Consider the following 25807-nt stretch of genomic DNA (forward strand, 5'->3'; position numbering starts at 1 on the left):
TATTTATAGTATTTATACCCTGCTCTTCACCCAAAAGGCTATCATATTGACTATGAAAAGTTTAGTAAAAGCTGAAAAGCAACATAAGACAGACAAATTTAGGTTGCAACATTTTAAAGGTATTTAAAGGTGTTTTTTAAAAAATATATAATGTAGTTATTTTCTTAACTCACCAGTAATATAAAATCTCTTAAGATCTGTGCGCCTAATATCCTTTGGCTGACTGCCCTTTTTCTTTTTTTTCTCATAGTCCTCTTTTTCGCCAGAATGTTTGCCATTTTCATGAGCACCACTGGCTTGACCCAAAATGACATCATCTTTTCCCGTTGGACTTCTACATACAGTGGTTCCATTTGTAGAAGTTGCCTCTGCATTTTGTTTAGCTAGCCGCTTCTTCTTCAAACTAGAAGAAAAGAAAAGAAATGGAAGAAATATAGATGGCTAGCTTGCAATTGTAACTAGCTAAGGAAGGCAATAGCAAACCACCTGTAAAGAACTCTTGCCAAGAAAACCCCATTTGCCTCAGCATCACCATAAATTGGAAATGACTTGAAGGCGCACAACTACTATTAATTGTAATTATAATTTATACATCCCCACTATGTTGCTTGCCTTGAGGTCAGAAACAAGGCGCCCAGTGTCAATCACATGGCTGGGCACCTCACCTGGACTTCAGGTGGAGTGATTCACAATAGCAGTGACACAGCGAGGATGCATGTGTAGATAGCCCCATGGCATCGCTATGCAGTGCTCTAGGCTTTCCTGCAAAATCAGGAGCAAAAAATAAGTTTCTTAAAAACCAGTTAAGGAAGTAATAGTGTAGATCTGGTGCAGAACTGGGCTTACGTTGTGAAGACAGTTTGTATTCGAATCAGGGATTCGGCCCTGTGTCGTGAAGACAGGTTGATGTGAGGAGGGGGTGAGACCAATTTATTTGGCCCCTAGAGACAAACCCTGGGGCTCAAGGCAGCTCACAACAAGACTAAAATGGATACTGACAAAACAGGTACCAGATAAAAAGTGATAAGAATGTTGTAAGGATAAAACACACAACCAATTATAATATAGTAATATTAAAATATTGTTGTAATATTAGCAGATTACTGAAGTTAAACCCACTTTAAAACATATCAGTAAAAAATACAGCATCACTTCATTTAGAGCCCGCTATTCAACACTCTGTCGACTGCTGAACATTCACTCAAACAAAAGGGGGGCAGGGAAAACCACAACCTGAGACCAGCCAATTTTCTTGTATGAGATTACCAATTCCTCCACTAGATCCAAATAAACAAAACTTCAAAAGTTTGCATTATGTATTTTGTGCATTTTGGTTGGCCCATTAAAGGTATTGCCGTTTTGTGGTTTTTGGATGTTATTTTACTTTGCTGTATGGCCAACACAGCCATATGGATACTTTTTTAAAACAAAATTCTTGTTAATCAAAGTTCACTGCTAACATGATTCTCAGGGATTCTTTTGATTCCATTTCCATAAGATGGATACTGCTACTGTATCTCTACCCCTCATGCCACTTCAATAACCTCAGAGGTCTGGATTCAACTTTGTGGACTAGGCACATTTTTACCATTAGTTAGGCGGTGTACAGACCGCCCCTTTGGGGCGGCCTGCACCCGCCCCATTCCCCGACGGATCGGGGCCTCCGCTGCCACAGCGGCAGCCCTGAGGCCCCAATCCGCCGCTTTTCCAGGCCGGCCTGGAAAGGGGTGTCCTTGGGGCTTCATGCCCCAAAGACACCCCAACAGCGGCGGGGAAAGGGAGAAAGGGGCCACTTGGCCCTTTTCTCCTTTGTGTCGCTCGTGCAGCCGTGTAAAGGCTGCGCCAGTGACACAAACCAAGGAAGGAGCTCCGTTTCGGAGCTCCTTCAGCGGCGCAAAGACGTCACGTCCACGCCGCCCCATTTGGAGGAGGCGCGGCCGTGACGTCGCAATGGCAACGCCCATGTAGAAAGGGTGCCACCATTACAACGTACTAAGGTTGCAGGGCGTCTGGAAAGGACGCCCCGAGGCAACCCTAGTACGCGTGCAGGCTGGCGTAAAGCGCTGGTCTGTGCAGCACCTTATTCTTGAAACAGAATAAAAAGGAGGAAGGAAGGGGGGAGGAAAAAGAAGAAGAAAAAATGTGGCTCACCTTTAAGACAAACTGGCTTTTTATTTCTGCATGAGCTTTCATACATATAAACTTACTTCTTTGGATGAAGTACCAAGTGGTATTAAGGACTCAGGCATAGAACATATTTATACAGTTGTCGGAGGAGATGTGATAGGATCAAAAAAGATGCAAATCCTGATGCTTGTCCTAATTCTTCAAAGCTCTGAATAAGGTGATACAAGTCTTTCAGATCTTTACAGTGGACTGAAACAAAGTTGTAATAGGAGCTAGAGTGTCATGGACACATTCTATGTGACTTTGGAATTCTGAAATTGCCAACATGGAAGAAACACATATTGCAAAGGCTGCCATGCTTCTGACATAAAGTTAGAAGTGAACTAGGTAGGAATACATCACTGAATAATGTATTTAGCTAATATCTATTTATTGTGTCAGCACTGCTATTATGTTGTAAACCAATAATTTCTTAGTCAGGAGCCCCAGCTTTCTGGCTGGCACTGTTTTCACAAAAACATTTTATTCACTTAACTCAAGGTTACCTGGCCCCAAAACCTGCCCTCGACTTATACATGAGTTTCACTTATAGGCAAGTATACACAGTATTTAAATCAGTGTTCTCTAACATATGTTTGTTACAAAGCTCTTATAAACACTCACAAGGAGACAGAGAGAAGAACAACTCTGATGAAGTTTGAAGAATAATATTTTGCTTCCAAAGTGAGGTTTAGTAATATTCCCATTTTTATGTTGATCATCATCAGTTATTTTTTTTATACTGTTAGCACACCCTGCACATCTAGTGCTGTATTTGGGGTCTCCATATTATCATATTTCACATCTGAAGCCAGCATCTTCTTAATAGGTCCTGATAACCTTTTGGAACACTAGATGAAGTTCCCAGGAGAAAAGGGGCACGTGCAAGATCCAGGTAATAACACTATCAAGGCTAAATGGGTGTACTAATCACTCCCTCCTTCCTCCAAGTCCTCTGCATTCGCTGGGGCACCAAGAGGCAAAAGAGGTCTCACTGCACCATAGTAGTAAGCCAGTTCTCAATGCCTACCCCCAGGGACGTAGCCAGGATTTTAGGAAGGGGAGGGTCTAGACTAAGTACCACCATTATATTGGGGCTTCGTTGCGGCAGCGCAGCAGCACGCACCATTCATTTTTCTAACGGAAGGGGGGGGGTCCGGACCCCAAGAAACCCCCCCTTGGCTACGTCCCTGCTACCCCCTGCTAGTCTTCCAGCTAACTTCCTTGTCCATTCACCCTGTGGTTATCCTGATACAATCAGCCTTTTTGTCACTGTAACGTTAAAGCAATCAATCAGTCCAGAGTCCCACTGTTGATTCCTGGAGAAAAAATCAAGTCTTTGTTACCTCGCAAGATCACACATCCCCAAAGGATAGTTTTCAAGTATAAATATTGGTCTCAAAAACCTAGTCTCTGCGTACACAGTATGCATACAGTTGTCCCATGCTGTTTTCAATAAACGTTCTGTGTCACCCTCAGTCTGAGCCACTCCCATTTTCCATGCTTTACACTTTGGACAGGTAAATATTGCCCCTTTAAACCCATCAAGCTTCTCTTTCCCATTTCCATATTTCAATTTTGGTTAGCTCTGAACGCTGTGTCTGGGTAAACTGCTATTATGTGTGTGCAACTGCATTCTGCATTTTTCTAACTAAAACCCTCTTAATTCACCCAAACCTGCAGTTCTCGTCAGTTATTACTGGTATATACAAGTGCCAAGAGTCCTAAACATTACCCAGCCTTTTGCAAAGCTAATTTCTCCAACATTTAAAGTAATGCTGACATACTTGGTCGGGACTCTACCAATCCCCCACATTTCTTTTGGTAACAATAAGTCACCTTGGGCCTATGGAAATGAAAAATGAGAGAAGGGGAAGGGACACAGCACACAGTGGTAAAGCAGAAGTTTGGCAAACAAACGTTACTGAGGTCAATATGTGGCATCTCTACACAGGGCTGGGGAAAATCTATATATACCAACTTGGAAAGTCACTTACACTCAGTGCAGACAATACTGAGTTAGATGCAACAATGGTAAGACAGCTTCCTAAAAATCAAGAATGAGATTCACCTGTTCAGTTCAATTATCAGTTACTGGTTTTCATTTTATCAGGAGGCATCTGAAATAGCTATTATAGTTCACAGTTTTGGAATATAAATACAAAAAATAAATATGTATTTTTGCAGGATATATCAAAGCAGCTGAATAAAATACAAAGGGCAGGATCTCTGAGGCAAGTAATTACTCAGAGATACCCATTAATCAATCACTTTATGGCTCACCCAGGGTTGTCTACCCACATAAGGAAAAACCAGAGGCCAATCAGAAAGCTGCCTTTCTGGGAAAACAATGTAAGAATACAGGAATCTGGTATAGGCCAATAGTCCACTTCACACAATATTGCATATTGTGGCTGACAGTGACTCTCAAGACAGTTGTCCTTCCTAGTTCTTCCTTCAATCTTCTACACTATGCTGGCTTATTTAAGAAAATGCAGACATAAAAAGATGGTTTGACATGGATGAAACCCAAAAATACCCAATATAGAATGCAAACAAAACGAACAGAAAACCCAGAGGCATTCCATTGTAGACATCAAAAAAATAATTTATTGCGGTATCAAGCTGTTGCCTTGTTGGACCTTGGGAGACCAGGGTTTCTGTCCCCTAATCATGGAAACTCACTGGATGACTTTGGTGAGTCATATACTCTCAGGCTAAGATGTAGGCAATGGCAAACCTCTGAACAAACCTTGCCAAGAAAACCCTAAAAAAGGCTTGCCATACATTAGAGCCAACTTGAGGGCACATAACAACAAATATTCTTATATAAAAGACATATTTGGTAAAGCAACAGCATCAGAAAAATTGAGGACATCACACACAGTTCTGAGAACACACGCACGCACTTTGACAAGGGATGGGACAATGCAGTTGTCAAAATCTGAGCAACTGCATAACTTGGGATCATCTTGGAAATGTTTGATAAAGTAAGAGACAACAGAATTGTCAGTGAAAAACTCTCATGTTACATGCCTAAGGAGTTTTAAAAAAACCCTACAGTTCAGCTGCAGCAATCACCGCTTCAGGGATGCACACATCTGTTTTCTAAAGCAGTGTATCAGCTGGCCTTGCTTGGGAGCATCCTCTCCTTTATTAAGTACAGTAATGACACACAGCAAATTATATGTTGATTAGCCATGCCATGAAATTAGCATGGGTATCTGGATAATGTGAAGTGCTGGAAAAACAGTGACTGCCCAGAACGAACAGTAAATTTACCAGCCAATGTTATGGCAACCAACCATACATTCTGGCACACAGAATAATACAAACCAACAGGCTCCTCACTTTCAGCAGCTTGAAGAAAATACTGTAGTGGCTGAATGGACAAATGTGGCTGAATGTGTTTGACAAAATGGTCTCTCGGGGTGGGGAACAGGAAGAAAACATGGCCTTGGAAATACTTCTGCATGGTGCAGATTTGTAATGAGAAGTTGGATATCCAGGTTCAAGTCCACCCTGGACCATGAAGCCTTGAGGTGCCATATTTAAAGGTGATAGATTCACTTTGCAGTCACCATAATTCATAAATGACTGGAAGGCATGCAACAAGGGAATGTCACTACAAGGACCACCTCCTTATTCTCATTTATAATTCTGTCACAAAGTTCTCGGTCTCTTCTGTGACAGGGCACTTTATAGATTTTGTACAGATAAACCAACCTTGTTTCATAACCCACCAACCATGTAATAAAAGGAACAAAGATTTTTAAGCCACATGCTTAGCGTCCTAGTTTTGAAAGCCTGAAGCCAGAAGATACTTCCCACATGTCATGCTTTCAAAATGTTTCTGTTCTGTTCATTCTAATGCAATAATTCCAACATAAGAGGAAACTGACTTTTCACTACAAGAAAAAATCAATATCACCACCGGAGGCTACAGCTCCACAGAAAGAAAGCACACAAAAACAGAGATTTTTTTCAGTGAAACAGCACAAAAAATAATTTCTTATACATACCAAATACTTTCTCTTGGCATAGAATATTCTAAGCTCACTGACAAGGGAGGGCACTACACTTACCTACTGTTTTGGTTTAGGTTTCGCTAGAGAGTAAGGCTATTGGTGGCAACTAGTCAATATCGTTTTGCATTAGATCCAACACTAAAGTCAATAAGATTCCCAGCATGAGAGGACGTTATTGTGTCCTGTTTGTGGGCTTCTCCTAGAGATCCCAATGGCCACTGTTATAACAGCACACCGGATTAAGTAGACATTTGATCTGATCCAACATGGTTCATATGTTTCTTATGAAAGCTATCACATTTGTCTTGGCTTTCCAAAAATCAGTAATTGTTTGTTCTTCAGAGTACTTTTGTGTCTTCCCACCTCATATCTGTAAGTCTGTGGTTCCTCATCCTCATCCTCCTCTCTGCAGGTTTGCAATTCCTTAGTAGCTTAAGTTACTTTAAAAGTAACAGGTTTTGTTTAGTATAAACTTTTGTGGATTGCAATCCACTTCATCAGATGAATGGACTGCTTCCCAGTTGGCAGAATATAATATACAATGGCATGTATTATACCCCATGTGCTTGGTGAATGGGTAGGTAATGTAATCACTAGAGTTAGGAGCAACCAAAATGCAAAGAAAATATATTACTATATGAAGTCAAAGGCTTTCATGGCCAGCATCCATAGTTTTTTGTGGGTTTTTCAGGCCATGTGGCCATTTTCTAGAAGAGTTTCTTCCTGATGTTTCGCCAGCATCTGTGGCTGGCATCTTCAGAGAATGCTTGCCTGCAAAGGAGTTGGGTATATATATTGTGTGACCTGGGAAGGCAGGAGTGATTTGCATGTGGATCATTCTGTTGCTAATGGCAGGCCTCATTGTGGGAGGGTATGCAAAAGAGGAATAGTGTCTGCTTGATCAGTGCTCATTGTCTGCTGGGAAATCTCTGACCCTGGGAAATTTCTCATTTGCATGTGTTGAGTCTTGAACTTGCTATTTTTCAGGACTGGTAGCCAAACCTTTAAGTGTTTCCTCTTTCCGGTTGAAATTATCCAGATGTTTGTGGATCTCAATGGCTTCCCTGTGCATCCTGACATGGTAGTGGTTGGCATGGTCCAGAACTTCCAGTGTTTTCAAACAGTATTTTATGCCCAGGATGGTTTGTGGCATGTTCTGCTACTGCTGATTTTTCTGGCTGGCCCAGTCTGCAGTGTTTCTCGTGTTCCTTGATTCTTGTTTGCACACTGCGTTTGGTGGTCCCTATGTAAACTTGTCCGCAGCTGCATGGTATGCAGTAAACTCCTGCGGCTGTGAGAGGGTCTCTCTGGTCCTTGGCTGAGTGAAGTATTTGCTGGATTTTCTTTGTCAGTTTGTAAACCATTTGAAGGTTGTGCTTCCTCACCACTTTGCCTATTCTGGCTGTGACTCCTTTGATGTATGGTAAAAATACCTTCCCTTTGGGTGGATGCTTGTCTTCACTCCTCTGGGTTTTTCTGGACCTGGCAGCCTCCAAGTTTTAGTTCAAGGTTATTGATTTTTCCTATGAAGTGAGCTGAGTCCTTGATGTAGTGGGGAGTTTGCCCTATATTGGTTTGCAATTGTGTGGCCAGAAACTTGGCCAAGTCATATGTGGGGGGAAATATATTACTGTTTGTACTTCTCGCGTTTTAGTTCTGACCCTACTGATGACAACCTACAACTACAGGTGGAACTGGAGAAAACAGATTATGTGGGCTCCCTGGTTGTGGAATAATGATTTCATGTAAGGTATGCCAGAAACATGACCTTAAGTACTCTGTTTTGTGACATATTGTGGGTGAAAGACAGTCCCTACTGGCCTTTCTCTCATCAGTTTTCAGTGTCACACTGATAATGTCATTTTACTGGACTGGTTCTGTGGGATGAGAGGAGGCGGCTCTGTGCTACAGAGGTTCTGTTGCTATCTCCAGGGCCAGTTCCAGAGAGTAATACTGGAGGATTATGGCTCAGCTTAATGGCTAATAAGCTGTGGAGTGCTGCAGCATTCCATCCTATGGAATCCATAAGGAGGATATTTAATATTTATATGAAGCTGTTGGGTGAGTTTGTTAGGATTTTGGGGGTCAGGTTCCATCAATATGCTGATAACACCCAGTTCCATGTGACAAAAGGTTATTTATTTTTATTCTGCACTAGTTAGATGTCATCTGAAATACATTATGGACACTGCTCTATAAAAGGGTTACAAACTGGAAAAGGTTCAGAGACTGACAATGCTCAGCCTGGAGAAGAGAATTCTGTTTATGTTTCTATGATAGCACTCTTCAAATACATGAATGGCTGCTTATTCTTTATTGTCAAAGACTAGATCCAAAGCTTGGAAATAACATATTAAGAATCTTGTTCTTTTTTTTAATGAACTTTCTCTTTAAGGCCACTTTGAATTATATTGGGCTCTTGGTATCCACTGGGGTTTGGTTCCAAGACCTCTTCATGAATATCAAAATCTGTGGATGGTAAAGTCCCATAAAATACAATAGCTTAATAAAATGGTATCTCTTATATAAAATGATAAAATCAAGGTTAGTTTTTTTAATTTTATTTTTTTAAAAATATTTTCAAACCATGAATATGTGATTCAAAAATTTATGGATATGGAAGGTCAACTTTATTTTGAGTAATGGAATGTCATTATAACTGCGGTATTTTTGTATTGGTTGTTGGTATTTCTTAAAGTTATTTATTTTGAATGTTGTTTTTAAACATATCATTTTGGTATTCTACTACGCATGCATTTTCATATATATATCCAATTTACAAGTTTTATTATATCACGTGTGTCATGCAAATTCAGTGGGCACACCACATCAGCAGGCTAGCAACCTGAAAATGGAAGTGTCCCCTGCTCACCACGTTCCATAATATTCCATGGCAGTACGTGCAGATGGACATGTTGACACTGATGCGTGCATGTCATCTTCCATTGAATAATATGGGCCATGACCATCCGTGAGAACTAAACCCCCATGAATGGGAAGAGTCCACTGTACTGTAAAGCGAATCATTGAACCATAGAGTTGGAAGGGGCCTGATGGGCCATTAATTACAATCTGCTGCTCAGTGCAGGGCCTCCAATTAAAGCATCCCCAGCAGGTAGCTGTTCAGCCTCTTTCTGAAGATGTCCAGAGGAGGAAACCGCACTATCACTCTAGCCAATGGGTTCCATTACCAAACTGTCCTTATTGTCAATAAGTTCCTTCTAATGTTCAATCAAAATCTACCTTCCTATAACTTCAACTCACTAGACCTGTTCCTACCCTCTGGGGCAGCAGAAAACAGGCCTGCACCCTCCTCTCTGTGACAGCCCTTGAGGTATTTAAAGAGTCCAATTATGTCACCCCTCAGTCTTCTCTTCATCAAACTGAATATGGTCAGCTCCTTGAACCTTTTTTCATATGTTTTTCTCTCTGTATCTCTTAACATTCTCAGTGTCCTTCTCTGTATCTGCTCCAACTTCTCTATATCCTTCTTAAAATGAGGTGCTCAGAACTGAACACAGTGCTCCAGATGAGGTTTGACCAGCTCAGAATATAGTAGGACTATAACTTCCCTTGACTTGAAAACTATGTTTCTATTAATGCAGGTTAAAATAACATTTGCCTTCTTTGCTGCAACATCACACTGCTGGCTCACATTCAACTTATGATCAACAATAATTGCAAGGTCCTTTTTGCATGTAGTACTGCTGAGCCATGTACCCACCTCACACCATCCTATAGCTGTGCATGTGGTTTTTGTGGGCTAGATGTAGAGTTATGCATTTTTTACTACTGAATTACATTGTATTAAATTCTGTCTAATTTTCTAGTTTATCTAGGTCCCTTTGAATTGTATTCCTATATTCCAATGTGCTAATAGTGGCCTGTTACAGACTGCCAAAATAAAGCTGCTTCATGTCTCTTTGGAGGTATGCTATTTAAATGATGCATGCATCCTAAGAATCCGGAAGCTGCACCAAAAGCTGCACTCCAGTGCTTAGGAATGGAGTGTGGCTTTGGTGCGAACTCCGGACTCTTAGAACCCATGCATCATTTAAATAGCATACCTCCAAAGAGACCCGAAGCAGCTTTATTTTGGCAGTCTGTAACAGGCCTATGTCTCCCAGTTTTGTGTCATCTTCAAACTTGCATTTGTCTCTATTTTGTTTTATTTCTGCCAAATTTTCTAGTTTATCATAAAATTGGGAAAGATTTCTAGATGGTAATTAGTGTTCAGGAACAGAAGCTAGAAGTTAGAGCCAAGGTGGGCAACTGTGCAGCTTTCCAGATGTTATTGTTCAGCCACTTCCAGCATTTCTAGTTTATGGTAAATAATCCCGGGATGTGCCAATTTAACAACATTTAGAAGGCTATATATTGCTCACCCCAATTTAGGGTAATAGTAGGCTCTCCCTCAATAGAGGCTTTTTGGTAGAGACCAGATGTCAATCAGCTGCAAATGCCCAAGCATGGGATTTTTCCTATCAAGCAATAAGTTAGGTTAGATGACTAAGATCTCTTTTAACCCTAAGATTCTGTGAGGACACAGTCCAAAATAGCTCACCAAACCCGTTCACAGCCTCAGGCTACAAGGTCCCCAGTACAAGGCCCACAAGCTTTTCTACAACTGATCAGTCACTCCATGATAACCTACACAATGGGTTTCAGCTGAAAGTAAAACAAAGATCAACTGGCTGATAAAAATATATTTACAGTATGCAGCCATTGTGCTTACAAAATCAAAACTTACTCCAGTGTTACTCCAAAAGGGAGGTGAGAGAAATGCACATGATGGGGGAAAGCAGACAACAAAAATCTTGCAAAATAAAGAAAAAGAAAGAAAGCAGTTCTTTCATTTCTTTATTCTGTAAGATATTTACTGCTTACAGCATGAAGTGTAACCTATCTACTCACTATACTTTGTTTCCATTAGGGATAAGCAGAAACAAGGACTCTAAAGTTAGGATCCAACAGATGCTGCTAATAAAACAAAACAAAATAGATTCAGAGCAATCTGCAACTAAGGGTAGAGACCTATGGCAACTATTTGCCTTTTACTAAAACCACCAGATACACCAAACATAATCTGGGATTGAAGACACACCACTTAGAAATACTCACTCCAGGAATTTATTAAAACTAACAAAATTGTATGGCTGACAAACCTTCCACACTCTAAACCACACCTGGTTATACTAGCTTTCTTCATTTCAGCAAGATCATTTAGGGCAGGATGGGATGCAAAAGAAATTGTTGCTGCTAGTGTTGCTCCAAACATCTAATAATTTACTGATATGTATGTATTTTTATGTTGAATTTTAATCTGTAAACTGCTTTGATCATTGCGGAAAAGCGGGATAAAAATAAAATCTATTATTATTATTATTATTATTATTACTGTGAAATCATTGAAAGATCTACTAAGAAAGCCAGGCCTACCCCCAACCCCACCACTATATCATTGAGAGATAAGATGAAAACTCAGGATACAATCAGAAGAAGAAAACAAACTGTAACACTCTCAGCAAGTAGAAAAGGGCAGTCTTGAACCCACACTGTGAGTCCTTTTGTGACCTAGATTAAATTGTTATGACACAAAGAGCTAGGGCAGAGGGAGGCACAAATACATTTCTAATCAATTGAAAGGACAGCATGTGCTTACCGGGCAAAGTAACCTTGCCTTCTCTCTTTTTTTTCTTCTTTGGTCTCCATAGTAAACTGTGAAAAGTGGAAGGTGAAGTAACTGAGATTTCCTGCCTTCAGTTACTGCTTCATGTCCACAGATGTGGACATGTGTTCCTGTGAAGAGGAAAAAGAAGTCCGTTAATAAAAGTGTCAACAACAGCCAACCTTATTTATAAAAGTTAAAACCACCAATCCCCACAACAAGCATATTTTAACCAGTCAAAGCAAGTCACAAGGAGCTTATTGTAACCAAAAACAAAAAAATGGTCACAGCTCAGTTCTCTGGAGGGGAAGTCTTAGTTTCTTAGAAAAGTAAACATGGGGTTCCTCTTGGGATTTTTACACACACACATATAATGGAAAACATGGAATCAAACATGGTGAAGTCAAAGGGCAGCTACCCCATGGCCAATGACCATCCTGGGTGGGCAGTTCTGAGAGTTGTAATTCCAACAACTTATTTTCCCAACATTAGGGAAAGGTTTCAAAATATGGGAAAAACTAAGCTTGGTGTTGTTGTGTGCCCTCAAGTTGTTTCCAACTTACGGCAACCCTAACGCAAACCTATTATAAAATGCAAGTGGTTTATTCAGAGAAAGAAAGAAAGCTGCTGCTGCTGCTGCTTCACTTCTTGATACATTTCTCTCTGGAAGGAAAGACAGATTAGTCATCATAGTGCTAAATAGAAGAAATGAAACCCGTTTCTGTCTAGATAGTATCAGCAGACAAATACATCCTCCACTTGATTCTTCTATTTTTATTCTTTTCTGATGGTTCTTAACCTTAGCTGTGTTTTTTTTCCTTAAATTTAATTTTCAAATTGTGGCTATGCTGCCCTTTTCCAATGACAATACAGAGCAGTTACCCACTGGTAATTCTTGTAGCTAAAACAATGATCAGTTTGATTAATACAGATTTCCATTACTTTCCCTAAAGTTATTTTTAAAAAATTGAGTGTATGTTAACGGAAAGCTGCTTTAGACAATTAATTTGAAAAACACAGCAAATAAATGAATGAATGGTCCCATTTTGAAGCCTCTGTAAAACACTTTAAAATGGGCAGGAACTTAGAAGAACTATTCTTTTCAAAAGCAGGGACCCATTCTAAGAAGCCAAAGTATTAAGTACTCTTCATACATTCTCTGGTGTTAGATCACTGGCACATCCTCTTAGAACAGACAACTTTTCAGAAATAGCAGGAGCTCCTGCCTTGAAAAGCAAGCAATAAGCTGAATACATACACTGTCATTATTTGTTACAAGGTTTCTGTAGACATTTGAAATAGAGGAAACAATATCTAAGATGCCTTTTCTCTTTCACAGCTTCCTCTCTTTTAATGATCTTATCTCTGAAGGAACAACAAATTACCCAAGGATGGAAAGACACAACTGATCTAAAACTGAATCAGGGCTAGTGCTACTATTAACCAGAGTGATGCAACCACCTAAGGTACAGATGCTTGAAGGTAATGTGCCAGTCGACCAGCTTGTTTCTATTTGTTCCTCTCTGGCCATTACCTCTTTTAGTAGACAATATTTTATGTTTAACACAGTCTGTCCTGCTCCTTCTAAACTAGAGTTAAGGTATGGTGGGGAATCCTACATCATTGTCAGTACTGAAGCAAGGTTCTATTGCCCGTCCAGTTGGCTGCCAGAGAATGGTGCCATCTGGTCCTTTGCCTCAAGCAGCAAAATGTCTTCAAACATCTGTGCCTGAAAGCTGCTGCCAATGAGTTACACATTGCTTGCAGTTGTTCTGATCAGTGTTTACAATATCAGAAATAAATATTGTGTCTCAGATAATTACAGATTCCACAGTTCCTTCTTAATAGATGGATGTTGCCACAACCTGCCTGGGAGATTCTCCTGCATTATGTGGTCCATAATTATATTTATAAACCCCCTAACAGATGTCATTATTATTTGTTACAAGGTTTCCATACAAGTTTTTCTAAACAAGCTAAAATTGACATCTGGTGTTGTTTTTTTAAAGAAAGATATGCTAAGGCACAGAGCACTGGTTTTCAAACTTTTTGCCTTCAGGAGAAATCACTCTCACTTTAGTTGAGTAAAAAGTATGGATTCCAGAGTAACCATAGAATATTTGCTTGCTCAAAAGGATTGCAGACCTATTTCTAGGATACAGTATTATTCAATACTAACTTATGGTCAGACTTGTCCTTCTCCCTTACACAGTGCTTCTAATATGCTAGGCTACAACTCCTGTCATACCCAACCAGCATAGTAGCTTGGATACTGGGAGGTGTAATCTAAAACAGTAGTTCCCAAATTCTGTCCTCCAGTTGTTAAAAAGAAGTCCCAACCAGTAGGATCAATGCTTAGGGATTCTCAGAGCTGAAGTTCCAAATACCTAGAGACACCTAATACATCTGGAGAATCCTGTCTTGGGAAAGGCTGCACTGAAGAAAACCTTTCTTCATCTACTCACAGAAATAGAATTTAGGTGAGAAATATTTTAGTGGTTACTATTCTTAAATAGTTGGGTGTCAGAAACCCTCGCTGGCCTACAATAAAATAGAGATCTACCCACAGATTCCAATCTATGGCGCGTTACAGACCGCCCCTTTGGGGCAGCCTGTAGGCGCACCTTTCCCCGCCGGATAGGGGCCTCAGCGACCAGAGCGGCAGCCGCTGAAGCCCTGATCCGCCGCTTTCCGGGCTGCAGGGAAGCGGCAAAAGGCCCCTTCCACGCAGCCTGGAAAGGGGTGTCCTTGGGGCTTCAAGCCCCAAGGACACCCCGCGGTGGCGGGGAGAAGGAGAAAGGGGCCGTTTGGCCCCTTTCACCTTTGGTCCGCTGGGCGCAGCCGTCTGAAGGCTGCACCCAGCGGACCAAACCAGGAAAGAGCACCGAAACGGAGCTCCTTCCAGGGTTGTGGAAAGGGCGCCCTAGGCGCCCTGCCGCGCCCCCAATATGTCACAACCGCGCTGCCTCATTTGGAGGTGGCACAGTCGTCATGTATCGATGGCGGCGGCCATGTGGAACGGCCGCCACCATTTTGTGCATGCGCAGTGTGCACTAGGGTTAGGGCAGTGCTTCCGCACCGCCCCGTCTTAACCCTAGTACACGCTCTGCGCATACTTTTTAGCCCGTCTATCTTCTGCCAACTCCTGGCCAAAATTAAATCCAAAGTTCAGAAAAAGTTACTCTTTGGACTATAACAGCCAGAATCCACCACAGGCTTGGGTGTTATCCATCCTCATGGAAGGTTATGGAAGCTGTAATCCAAAAGTAATTTTCCCTAATTTTGACTAAATTCTTGGTCATCAGCATAACAGATGAAGATCATTCATGGTGGAGCAAACTTTCTGGTGTCTTCTGATCCATGTTAACAAGAAGCCCCTGAGCAGCTTCCAAGATACAATATAGCTTTTAAGAACCATGGTGTGAAAATTGTGGGCACTGGCAACTGTGGAAAGAAATATAGCACAAATGCTTTTATTGGTGTACTTTAACCACTTAAATTCCATTTCTGCAAATTAAGTAGCAGTCTGTGTTGAAATGCAAGGAAATGTACAGTCCATTGTTGTTTGTCTGACCAGATTAACCATGACATCAATTCCAAGCTAGGAAATCCATCTAATTATCTATAATCAATTTAGGAACAACACTACAGTTCTCTAAGAATGAATGGGCCACAGAAATGCCATACAGCTAGTAGCAATCTGAGGAAGACACAGTTGATTCCATTCATTCTTCAGGCAGAATGGAGTAACCACAAATGAGCCTGGAAACTCAAGAGGAGCTGCCAGCTTAATGAGTGGGCACAACATTAAAATACAGGAATATCACTAAAACGTTTTAAGAAAAACATGGATGCTTGTTATCCGTAATGCTATAAATTTAAACACTCTGTGACATATGATTGAATGTTTGGGCCGCCTCCAGACTAGAGCTCCTTCCACCAATTTGTTGCTTGGTCAATGGGAGCCTCAGAGGCTTCAGGTGCAATATCAGTCTACAAAGGGCAAGAAGTGTGCTGGTCTCTCAGCCACCATTTTCCGCATATATATACCTTTTCTCAAGTCTCTGAATAGTAAAGTATGCCTCTTGTCAGGATTTTTTAAAAAATTAAAACTCAAAAGACTTTATTTTGTTTTAAAGACACGTTGACCCTCTTTTTTTCAACAAGTGAACTCAGAAGAAATTATAAGACACAACTGTATTTGAAGACAAAGCAACTTATTACAATTGCATTAATCTCTTAAACTCCTCCAGACTAGGACTGCTATGTCTCTGAACTCTTAAACTACATAAGATATGCTGTCTGTTTATATTACATAATCAGCAACTTAGTGGTGCCAGTGTAAAATTAATAGTATAGTGTATAGAGAGGATTTCTCTCTATACACACTAAAGCAAAATTATTTACATGAATATCTAGACCTTCCCAGAAGCAAGTGCTGGTAATGACTAGGAAGATTCTTCCTGGAAGAGCATAGCATGGAAGCAACTGTTTTTGCTATTTTGTTGTTACACTAAACAGCCATAGTTTGCACAATAATAAATATAACTCATGATATTTTTTTATGTTACATTTATAGTGTTCAGCCGCAAGACACACAAATTTAATTCATTTAAACAGAAAATCAGGCTTTAACTCAATATTCTGAATAAATGGATAATAGATAAGTGGTTCAGGTCCCTTTGGATGACTAAGAAAACACATTTGACATTTAATGTCATTTAAACTTTAATGTTACTCTGTATCTTTGGGGAATGGTTGTTACAGATGATGCTATAGCATACAATTGAATAAAAAATATATCCACCAAAAAGATAATATAGAGGTGTAGATGTCTGTATGTTTCTTTTCAGTACAGTGGCAGAACAACCCTATATGTATCTTCTTACAAGTCTCACTGAGCTCAAGAGGGCTTAATCGCAGGTAGGTTGGTCTCCCTTTCAGAGGTTTTATTTCGTATTTGGACAACAAATCAGATTGTACTTTGAAATCTTCTGCAGAGGTCTTTCTCTCTGTCCCACCCCACCCCCCCCACAGGCACATCTGGTAGGAACACAGAAGAGGGCCTTCTCAGTGGCTGCCCCTAGGCTTTCAGAGAAGTTAGACTGGCATCCTACCTATAAGTTTCAACACTTTTGAAAACTGATTGTTCCATTGTATAATGTGTTGGATTTTCTATAAAAATAAAAAATTAAACTTGTTTTACTTTTTTTAGAGTTTAATAACTTTTTACATTTTGGACTGGAGCGTGGCTTTGGTGCAGCTTCCAGACCCTTAGGATGCATGCATCATTTAAACAACATACCTCCGAAGTGACCCAAAGCAGCTTTATTTTGGCCTGTCTGTTTGGGGCCTGTGTGTCCCTACTTACAACAGGCAAGTAAATAGCAGCTGTCCCTAGAATCTGTTACTACACAGAAGGAGCAAAACAGAAAAAGGGGGAAAGTAAAAAAGCCTGCCTCACCAGCTATCCCCAGGATGTTACAAAAAGCAAACACCAAAATGGAGACCATAAGGCTGGTAAAAAAAAATCATCCTTGGAAAATGTTTGCAAGGCTTAGGCCCGGTACAGACTGCCCAAAAATGGCGGTCTGCTGGTGCCCATTTTAACTCCGAAGGGACACTGCAGCTGCACCTTATACCCAAAGCCTGAAGGGAATTTTATGCAACATATTAAATAATTTTGTGCATGAAACAAGGCTTGTGTACACCGAACCATCAGAAAACAAATGTGTCACTGTCTTAGCCATCCATGAAAATAGTTTTGGTTTCTGGAGTATTTTGGATTTTATAATTCTAGGAGACTCAACCTGTACTTGCAAGCTAATTTTAAAAACATTTGCCAAAAACAGTTATAGCTATCAGGAATAAAATATCATAGAAGTACCTTCATGTGGTGCAATGAATTGAGTATGCCAAAAAGACGAAGAAGAGAACCTAGAAACTACTACTATGGCAACTCAGTAATGCCTAGAGAATGCTTATTTTTAAAGAAAAAGAGAAAGAATGGAAGGCAGTTAAACCCCACACAGATTATCAACATTATAAAGCAAAAGTTAAGGTTTCCATGACAACTTTAACTCCAACACACTGTGCACAGTGTACTAAAGCACAGCATGCAGAACAAACCAAAATGCTAAATATATGCTACTTGAGAAAATTCAGGATTGCTACATAAAAATTAATTTTGCATTTTCAGTGGGTTCATATGTGACTTCCCTCGCTGCACTGAGCTGAGATCTGAAAAGACTATTTTCCTTCTGCTCCATGAGTGCATTCTCAAGCTCATTTAACATGCATTGGTTATTTCCAGGTTCATCACATATGTACAATTACAGTGGCTAAGCAACAACAGAATGGTAAAATTGCTTATTTTCTATTTTTTGATCCTAATTTGTTTTAACTGAAAGCAGCTGGAACAAACCACAAATGTTTAGATTTTTAGGAAGTATGAAACTGATTTGTCTGGAAGATTTTGCTGGTCTTTCATACACAAAGAAGAAGGAAAGAAAGGCCTGGTACAGACAGGCAGGAACGGGTGGCGAGACTCCACCCCTTTCTGCCCCATATCACTGCCACAGCAACCGCACAGACGCAGCAACAATCCGACCGAAAAAGGAGTTGCGAAATGCAGCTCCTTCCGGCGACTCTGCCAAGGTGCCATTAGCGTCCTGGGGCGTAACAGTGATGTCACGCGTGCACCGCCCAGTTTGGATGCTGTGCATGCACGATGTCATCGATGCGCACACCGTGTGGATGGCGCTGCATAAAGATGGTGTCGCTGTTACATGCTAGAGTTCGGGAGCATGCAGTTGCTGCACGCTCCCACACCCTAGAATTGGCACCAGTACGCTGCTTTCCGCCCATGTGTACCAGGCAGAAGTGTTCAGACTGTGAGCTCAACACTCACCACAGTTTATTCCTAAAACATCTAAGCCAGAAATTCCAGCATGGGGTGCCTAGATGTTGTTAGATTACAAGTCTCATTGTTCCTATCCAGCATGCTGAATGGACAAAGATGATAAGAGTTGTAGGCAAACAATCTCTAGGGTCTTAAGTCAGCAAAATCTGGAAAACTATGGTTTATGTCTATGGCGAGAAATGTGTGACCTGGAAGCCTTGTTGGACTGCAACTTCCATCAGCCCTAGTCAAAACTGACAATGGTCAGTGGTCATACAATCTGCAGATCAACAACATCTGGAGGGTTACACCATCCCCAGCCCTGTTTCAGTAGTAATTTTGTAAATGCACAGCACACTGAATCTATGGATTTCATTGGTCTTGTGTGCCTTCAAGTTGTTTCATAGTTTATGGCAACCCTAAGGTTGTCATAAACATAATCACAGGGTTTTCTCAGCAAGATCTGTTCCGAGGGGGTTTGCCTTTGCCCTCCTCTGAGCTGAGAGAATATAGCTCGCTCAAAATCTCCCAGTGAGTTTTCATGGCCAAGCCCTGACTTGCAATCCAATGCTCAAACTACTACACTACATTGGTTCTCATATGCATCATAAACACTATTTTTCTTAAGGTGAGGAGAGAGCAATCTTCCATCCACACAGGCAAAAAGATGAGTGCATTTCCTGAGGCAGAAAAGGAGTCTCACCAAAGGGATAGGGCATTTCAAGCATATTGCCATTTGAATACAATTCCATAGTCCACGTAAATACCACTACAAGTCAAGCTGGCAAGTAATATATTCGTTTAGGAGACTCTAAATGAACTAGAACAGCCCTCATTTCTTTGGTTACTGCAGAATAGTAAATTAAGAAATGAGTTGACAGTGCTTGCAGGAAGAGTCACTCCACATACTCTTACACAACAGTGTTCAGTTGTAAAAACATTTATCAGCTGTCTTATAAGCAGAGCTGCCCTCACAACTGCCTTTTCCCATTAACATGTACTATTGTTCCAGTCCATAAACTGAAAAGGTTTATACAGAATGAAGAGCAGACCTTGAGAAAAAAAAATAAGCTTGTCCCCTTTACAGCAAATAGATGCCACTGAAATACTTGAAATTTCTCATGGGGGGTGAGGTTGTCTCCAGCCAGTCACCTCTTCCTTCATCGTGTAAACAAGGACTTGGTTACATTCCATGTTAATCAAGGTAAAACTGAATTTCACAAGAGGTACGTCTCCCAACTAACCTTGGGCACATCTACAGTGTAGAAATAATGCAGTGTGACACCACCTTAAGTACTATAGCTCCATCCTATGGAAACTTGGGATTTGTAGTTTTACAAGGTCTTTAGCCTTCTCTGCCATTGTGCTCATGCCTCACAAAACTACAAGTCCCAGAATTCTGTGGGATGGAGCCATGACAGTTAAAGTGGCATCAAATTGAATTACTTCTACAGTGTAGATTCACCCCTTGTTTCTCACAGTAGGAAAAATTATTGACAAGTCAAATGAACTCCATTTGATTTCCTATCTTCCTTTATTATAGTCACTATGCTGCCATCAGGCACCCATCATTGTCAGAGTAAGCATAGTAAGCCATAGGCTTTGGCATATTCCAAACATCTTCCTCCAGTAACTCACAAGGTCACCTATCCCATAAGGAAAATAGTTAAACCTTTTGGAAACGAGGCATATTTTAATTCTTACATCAGCTTCCCTCAGCATGATGCCTTACACACATGTTATACTACAGATGTAACAGTACTGGTCTTGCTGGGTGGGGATGATGAGAACTGTAGTCCAACCTATATGGACAGCAGCAGATTGGCAAACACTGTCTATGGCTAGTGCCACACTGCAGAATTAATGCAGTCTGACACCACATTAACTGCCATGGTTTAATGCTATCAGAGTCTGAGATTTGTAGTTTTGTGAGATATTTAGCCTTCTCTATCAGAGAACTCTGGTGCCACAACAAATTAGAAATCCCAGGATTCCATGGGATGGAGTCATGGTAGTTAAAGCGGTATCAAATTATATTAATTCTACAGTGTGGCAGCAGCCTTAGATTCTGAGAAGTTTAGGTTCAGAAAAATGGTTGAAAATATTTTCTTATAGACTTCAGGGAGGAGACTGCAAGATATTAAGCAACTTCAAGTTTAAAAAAAACCTAGAATAATCAGGCTCACTCTAATCACTGCACTCCTGAAATTAGTAGCTACAGAAAGGAATGAAACAAAGGAACTCTGAGTGGTATTAGTGCATTAGCTAGTACTTCAGCCTGCAGGCACTCAAGCCATTAGTATGATTCATTACAACTACACAAACCACTTTACAAACTGCCCCCAGTAATGAAGCATCAAGCAAAGCAGCTGCAAGATCCCTGCATTTTAAACCTAATCACACTGGCTCCATTCCAAAGATAGCTAAACAGCAGAGTGTCATGTGTAACTAGTAAGGTTAAACTACAAGAATGTTCAATGGCCAACGGTCACTACCAAGATAATTAATTAATTTTGTAATCTGATGACTATAACCTGTATTTGGTTGCCATGAATAAACTGAAACACTACCAAGAAGCACACCTTCATTTATGTGTTGCAAAATTACAATGAATAAATACTGTACAGTAAGCATCTATTAACTCATCAATTTGTATCTCTTTCTATTTTGACTGGTGTACTCGTGCAGCAACTATTCACTGGGTGGCCCTTGAGGTCTCTTCCAACTCTATGATTCTATGATCCATTCCAAGATAAAATATGTCTGGTCACTATCAGACACGCTTTAGTCATATTCACATTTGATTACTGCAATGCAGTCTACATAGAGCTGCCTTTGATAAGCATCCAGAAATTTCTTTAGATGCAAAATGGAGCAGGCAGACTGATCTCTTGTTAGTTCTTATCTACAAAATCCTAAATTACATGGGACCAGTATGCATGAATGATCATAATCTGCCATATGATTCAGATTCAACTGACTTTGATCTGAATGACCCACCACCTTCAGAGGTACTGTATGCTTGGTTGGACACAAGACATAGAAGACAGGGAGGGGCCTTTTCTCCTGCAGCACCCAAATTCTGGAACCCTTCTCTAGGGAGCCTTAATGGAGTCCATCCCTCTTAAACTTCAAATATTCCGTTAAAGAAATAAAACTGCAACTTTTGTTTTTAATATACAATACATTTTTGTTTTCCCTACTGCTGTGATGTTCTTTTTTGAACTGTATTTTAAACTCATTTCATCCTTTCTTTTTGTGTTTTGTGTGATGACCAAACGGCAGCATTAAAATGTTCTAATAAATAAGTTTATTGGGTCAATATCAGGATTATAGCTATGGGGGAGGAGAATGCATTGTCCCTTCCAAATAAGGATTCTGCACCTCTGCAAATAAAGAGTTTTAAGCGTGAACAATTTTCAACCACTCACTCTCTGGAATGCTGGAAATATGGGAACTGAAGGAAAATTTATCTGTAGAAAAGAATTCTTATGGAACCAGTGCCCTCACTTTGCCACTGCCTGTTACACCCACGTCACCATGTCTGCTTACAAGACTAATTCCTCCTTGTGATACGCACACTCAAAAAGCTGAAAAACACACGGAAAAGGCAGATTTCTGAATGTGCACTTTCACACAAAGAGAATGTGCACTTTCAAATCCCACAACGGTTAGTGTTGACTCCTAACAGTGGAGGCAACTATACAAATGAAGAACTGCCTCCCTCTCCCGGTAGTTAAAGCCCCCATGGTACTAAATGTACTAAAACGCCTGCAACACTACACAACAGAAGTTGTTAGGGCCTATGCTAGAGTCAGGTTACTCTAAACACAAATGCATGCAGGGAATATTTGTAACTATTTAGGTCCCATGAAGGAGAGTGTTCATATCAGCTCATTCTGTTCAGGAAGGAAATTACTGTAAAGGACAGATACAACTTGCTCTCACTCGTCTTTGTACTGCAGGGTTTTGTAATGCAGGGTTACATGGCTTTGTAATGCAGGGGTTGTTTTGGCAAAAATCCAGTTTGGCCCAATCTTTTAGCAGGCTATGCCAGGAAAAAGTGAGAGAAGTACAAGCCAAGGACTTAGGGACAGCGTATGCATCACGTGCACCACGTACAATCCATTTGGAAGACTTTCTGTGACACAATTGCTCTTCGCTGCAGGTGTAATAGTGAGTGCTAACCTCAGAGAATTACCAACGATGCACAGCCTCTCCGTATTACTGACACTTGCCATCAAACATATCTAATTGCCATGGGAGAACTGCACATAATGGCAAGAATTTCTCTGATAACTAGTGTGTGTGGAATATTTGGGCCTCTGGATGCTGGGAACTAAATTATATTTATTATTTCATTGACTGCCTTATTATATGTAACCTTTGTCCTTGCACAGGACCCAAGGTGGCTTACATCCAATTAAAAACAAGGTATAGTGCAGCTAAAAAAAACCTATTAATGCAAAAGTTAAAAAACAATAAAGCAACACTAAAACATAACAATGGCCTGGTACAAATGGGCGCTTTGGGGCACCCTAGGGCTAATTTTAGGACTCAAGACTGCAGGGCATCCGCCCGCTCCTGAACCCTAGCACGTAACAGCACATGGGGCTGCCATCATGACGCAAGCGCAGCACCACATCTGGACATCGTGGCGCTGCACTTGTGTCATCGACGTGTGACAGTGCACCAATGGCACACTCATGGCGTCCGCCACACGCACCAGAGAGAACCTGCTTTTAGCGGTTTCCTTTTGGTGCAGAGGGAGGCCGTGCAGTTTGGCTTCTGCAGCATCCCTCAGAAGCAAAAACAAGTGCCTCCAGCCCGCCCTTTCGGAGTGATCTGTCAAGCCCCAATAAAACTTAATAAAAGAACAGCCCCATTAAAAGCCCCTTCTGCCACATGAATTATGTTCCAAAAACCTGCCTGATTTTTTTTTAAAAAAGGTTTTCCTTGCCAGCAGAAAGGTAAGAGAGATTACCTTTCTGCTGGCAGAAAGCCAACCAAACCAAGAAAGGGAAATTACGCAACCTGGGAGCAGCCACCAAGAAGGCTCTCTCCTGCATCCTCACCAATATATTTGTGATGATGGCAGCACTGAGAAAAGTCTCCCACAAAGATCTTAAAACCTGGGTAGGCTTATATGGAGAAGTAAATTCCCATAACCACTTACTATTGGTCATGTAGGCTGGGGCATATGGCAGCTGAAGTCCAAGGGCTAGTCTATGGCCCCATTCCCACTGGGCTATAAATCAAATCAAGAATCGGATTATAGAAACATCGTTCCCATTTGAACTCGCATTCGATCCTTGTTTAAGGAAAATCATTCCCATTTGAAGCCGCGTTTGATCCAACTTTGATTGATTTCTCTAGCTAAAAGCCAAATCAGTGATGGATAACCCGGGTTATCCTGACACCACTTTTCTAGAGGGTTTTTTTGCAGCTGCCGTGTCGGATCTGCGGCTAATTAATGGGAACGACAAGGATATCCGAATCGGGGGAAGAGCAATGTTCAAGGGGCTGTCCTGGGAGTGTCACCAGCTTTGTTTGGAAAAAGAGAGAGAGAGAAAGCCCAAAACCCTGAATGTGTCTCCTGCATCCAGCCTGGTTTCCCTTTTTGAGACAGAAAAGGGGTGGATGGCTGCTGCATATTGGGGTGGTTTGAAGAAGAAGGGTCCCCCTGCTCATGGGGAGACCTATGGAGGCCAAGAGCCTCCTCACTCAGGCTCTCCTCAGCTTTGTCGGGGCTTACTGGGAAGGAAATGCCTTCCCCCAAATCCTCCTGAGGCAGGAATGCTGGACCTGAGGCTCTTGCTCGCGAGGTGCCCCACTGGGTTGCAAGTGGGCGCCTCTGTCCTCTTTCTGCCTTGGAAAACCCCAAGCCTCCCAACTGCAATAAAAGGGCCTTAGGCTGCCTAAGCATCCCCCCCAAAAAAAAATTAAAGGGAGGAACACTAAGAAATACAACTCACTCTCTCTTTATGTATCTATCCAACCCCTCCACTTTTTTCTCTTCAAATTCCCCACAGAGCCATCCTTCTCTCTCCCTCTTTGCAAATAATAATAATAATAATAATAATAAATATTCAAGTGTGTAAAACTTTATTTTTTAAAAAAAGAAACAAGTTAGGTTTTTGGAGAGGGAGGGGGGAAGAAAGGAAAGAGGAGAAGGGATGTGGAGAAAGGGAGGCTGGCAAAAACGTTTTGTGAGTGGAAAGGAAAAAAAGAGAGAGAGAAAAAGCCCAAAACCCTGAATGTGTCTCCTGCATCCAGCCTTGTTTCCTTTTTTGAGATGGAAAACGAGTGGCTGGCTGCTGCATATTGGGGTGGTTTGAAGAAGAAGGGGGGGTATAAGAAGAAGGGGGGATTAGATGCCACTGTGACGTCTAATCGCCTAAGCGCTTGATTGACAGCTTTAAAAAACAGTTCCAGAAAGGCAATGGGAATGGGGAATAAAAAAACTCGCGTCAAAATACAATGGAGAAACATCAATGGGAATGAGAACATGGGTCAAGAAAACCCAAGTCCATTCGCTCCCTTTTGTAATGGGAACAATGGACTTGATTCAAATACGACTTGGAAACTTGATCCGATCCAGACTCGCAGTGATATAAGTCGCTTTATATGCCCAGTGGGAATGGGGCCTACATCTTCCAGAATGCTCCAGGAAATATTCTGGCGCTGCATTCGCTCCTTACCTGCTTTGCGGTACCTTCACTTGCACGGTCCATGCTGCCTGCCACATCACTCTGAGGCCAGAACAAGGGGTCCAAACATGCTAACAATGCTGAATACCTCATTCTGACCTGCCAACGACATATCTGTAATGACAGTGGTGGCCAGCAGCTCGGGGCCACACGAGTGAAGGCAGTAACCACCATCGCCACAAAGAAACCAAAAAACCTGCAGCAAAAGGTGAGTTAAGTAAATGCAGGTTAGGGGGTGGAAACCCCAAACTGGGTCTGAGCATCATGAAGATAATCTGGACCCAATTTGGGGTCTTGAACCTGCACTATATAAACAGGATGCACTGAGCCCAGG

General features: G+C 41.2%; 1 protein-coding gene across 2 annotated transcripts in view; it reads right to left on the minus strand.

Annotated features, from left to right (window-relative positions):
- NCOA7 (nuclear receptor coactivator 7) overlaps positions 1–25807 on the minus strand; it is a 110049-nt gene that overhangs the window by 70717 nt on the left and 13525 nt on the right. For both annotated transcript variants that reach the window (XM_089530432.1, XM_089530431.1), the window contains 2 exons: positions 11857–11993; positions 174–403 (listed from right to left, as the gene is read on the minus strand). In XM_089530432.1, coding sequence (XP_089386558.1) covers positions 174–403; positions 11857–11906 — 280 coding nt within the window. In that variant the 5' untranslated portion in view covers positions 11907–11993. The remainder of the gene's footprint in view (positions 1–173; positions 404–11856; positions 11994–25807) is intronic.

Source organism: Sceloporus occidentalis, unplaced genomic scaffold (assembly GCF_023333645.1).
Source record: "Sceloporus occidentalis isolate IW3139 unplaced genomic scaffold, rSceOcc1.0.p SCAF_6, whole genome shotgun sequence".
Classification (NCBI taxonomy): domain Eukaryota; kingdom Metazoa; phylum Chordata; class Lepidosauria; order Squamata; family Phrynosomatidae; genus Sceloporus; species Sceloporus occidentalis.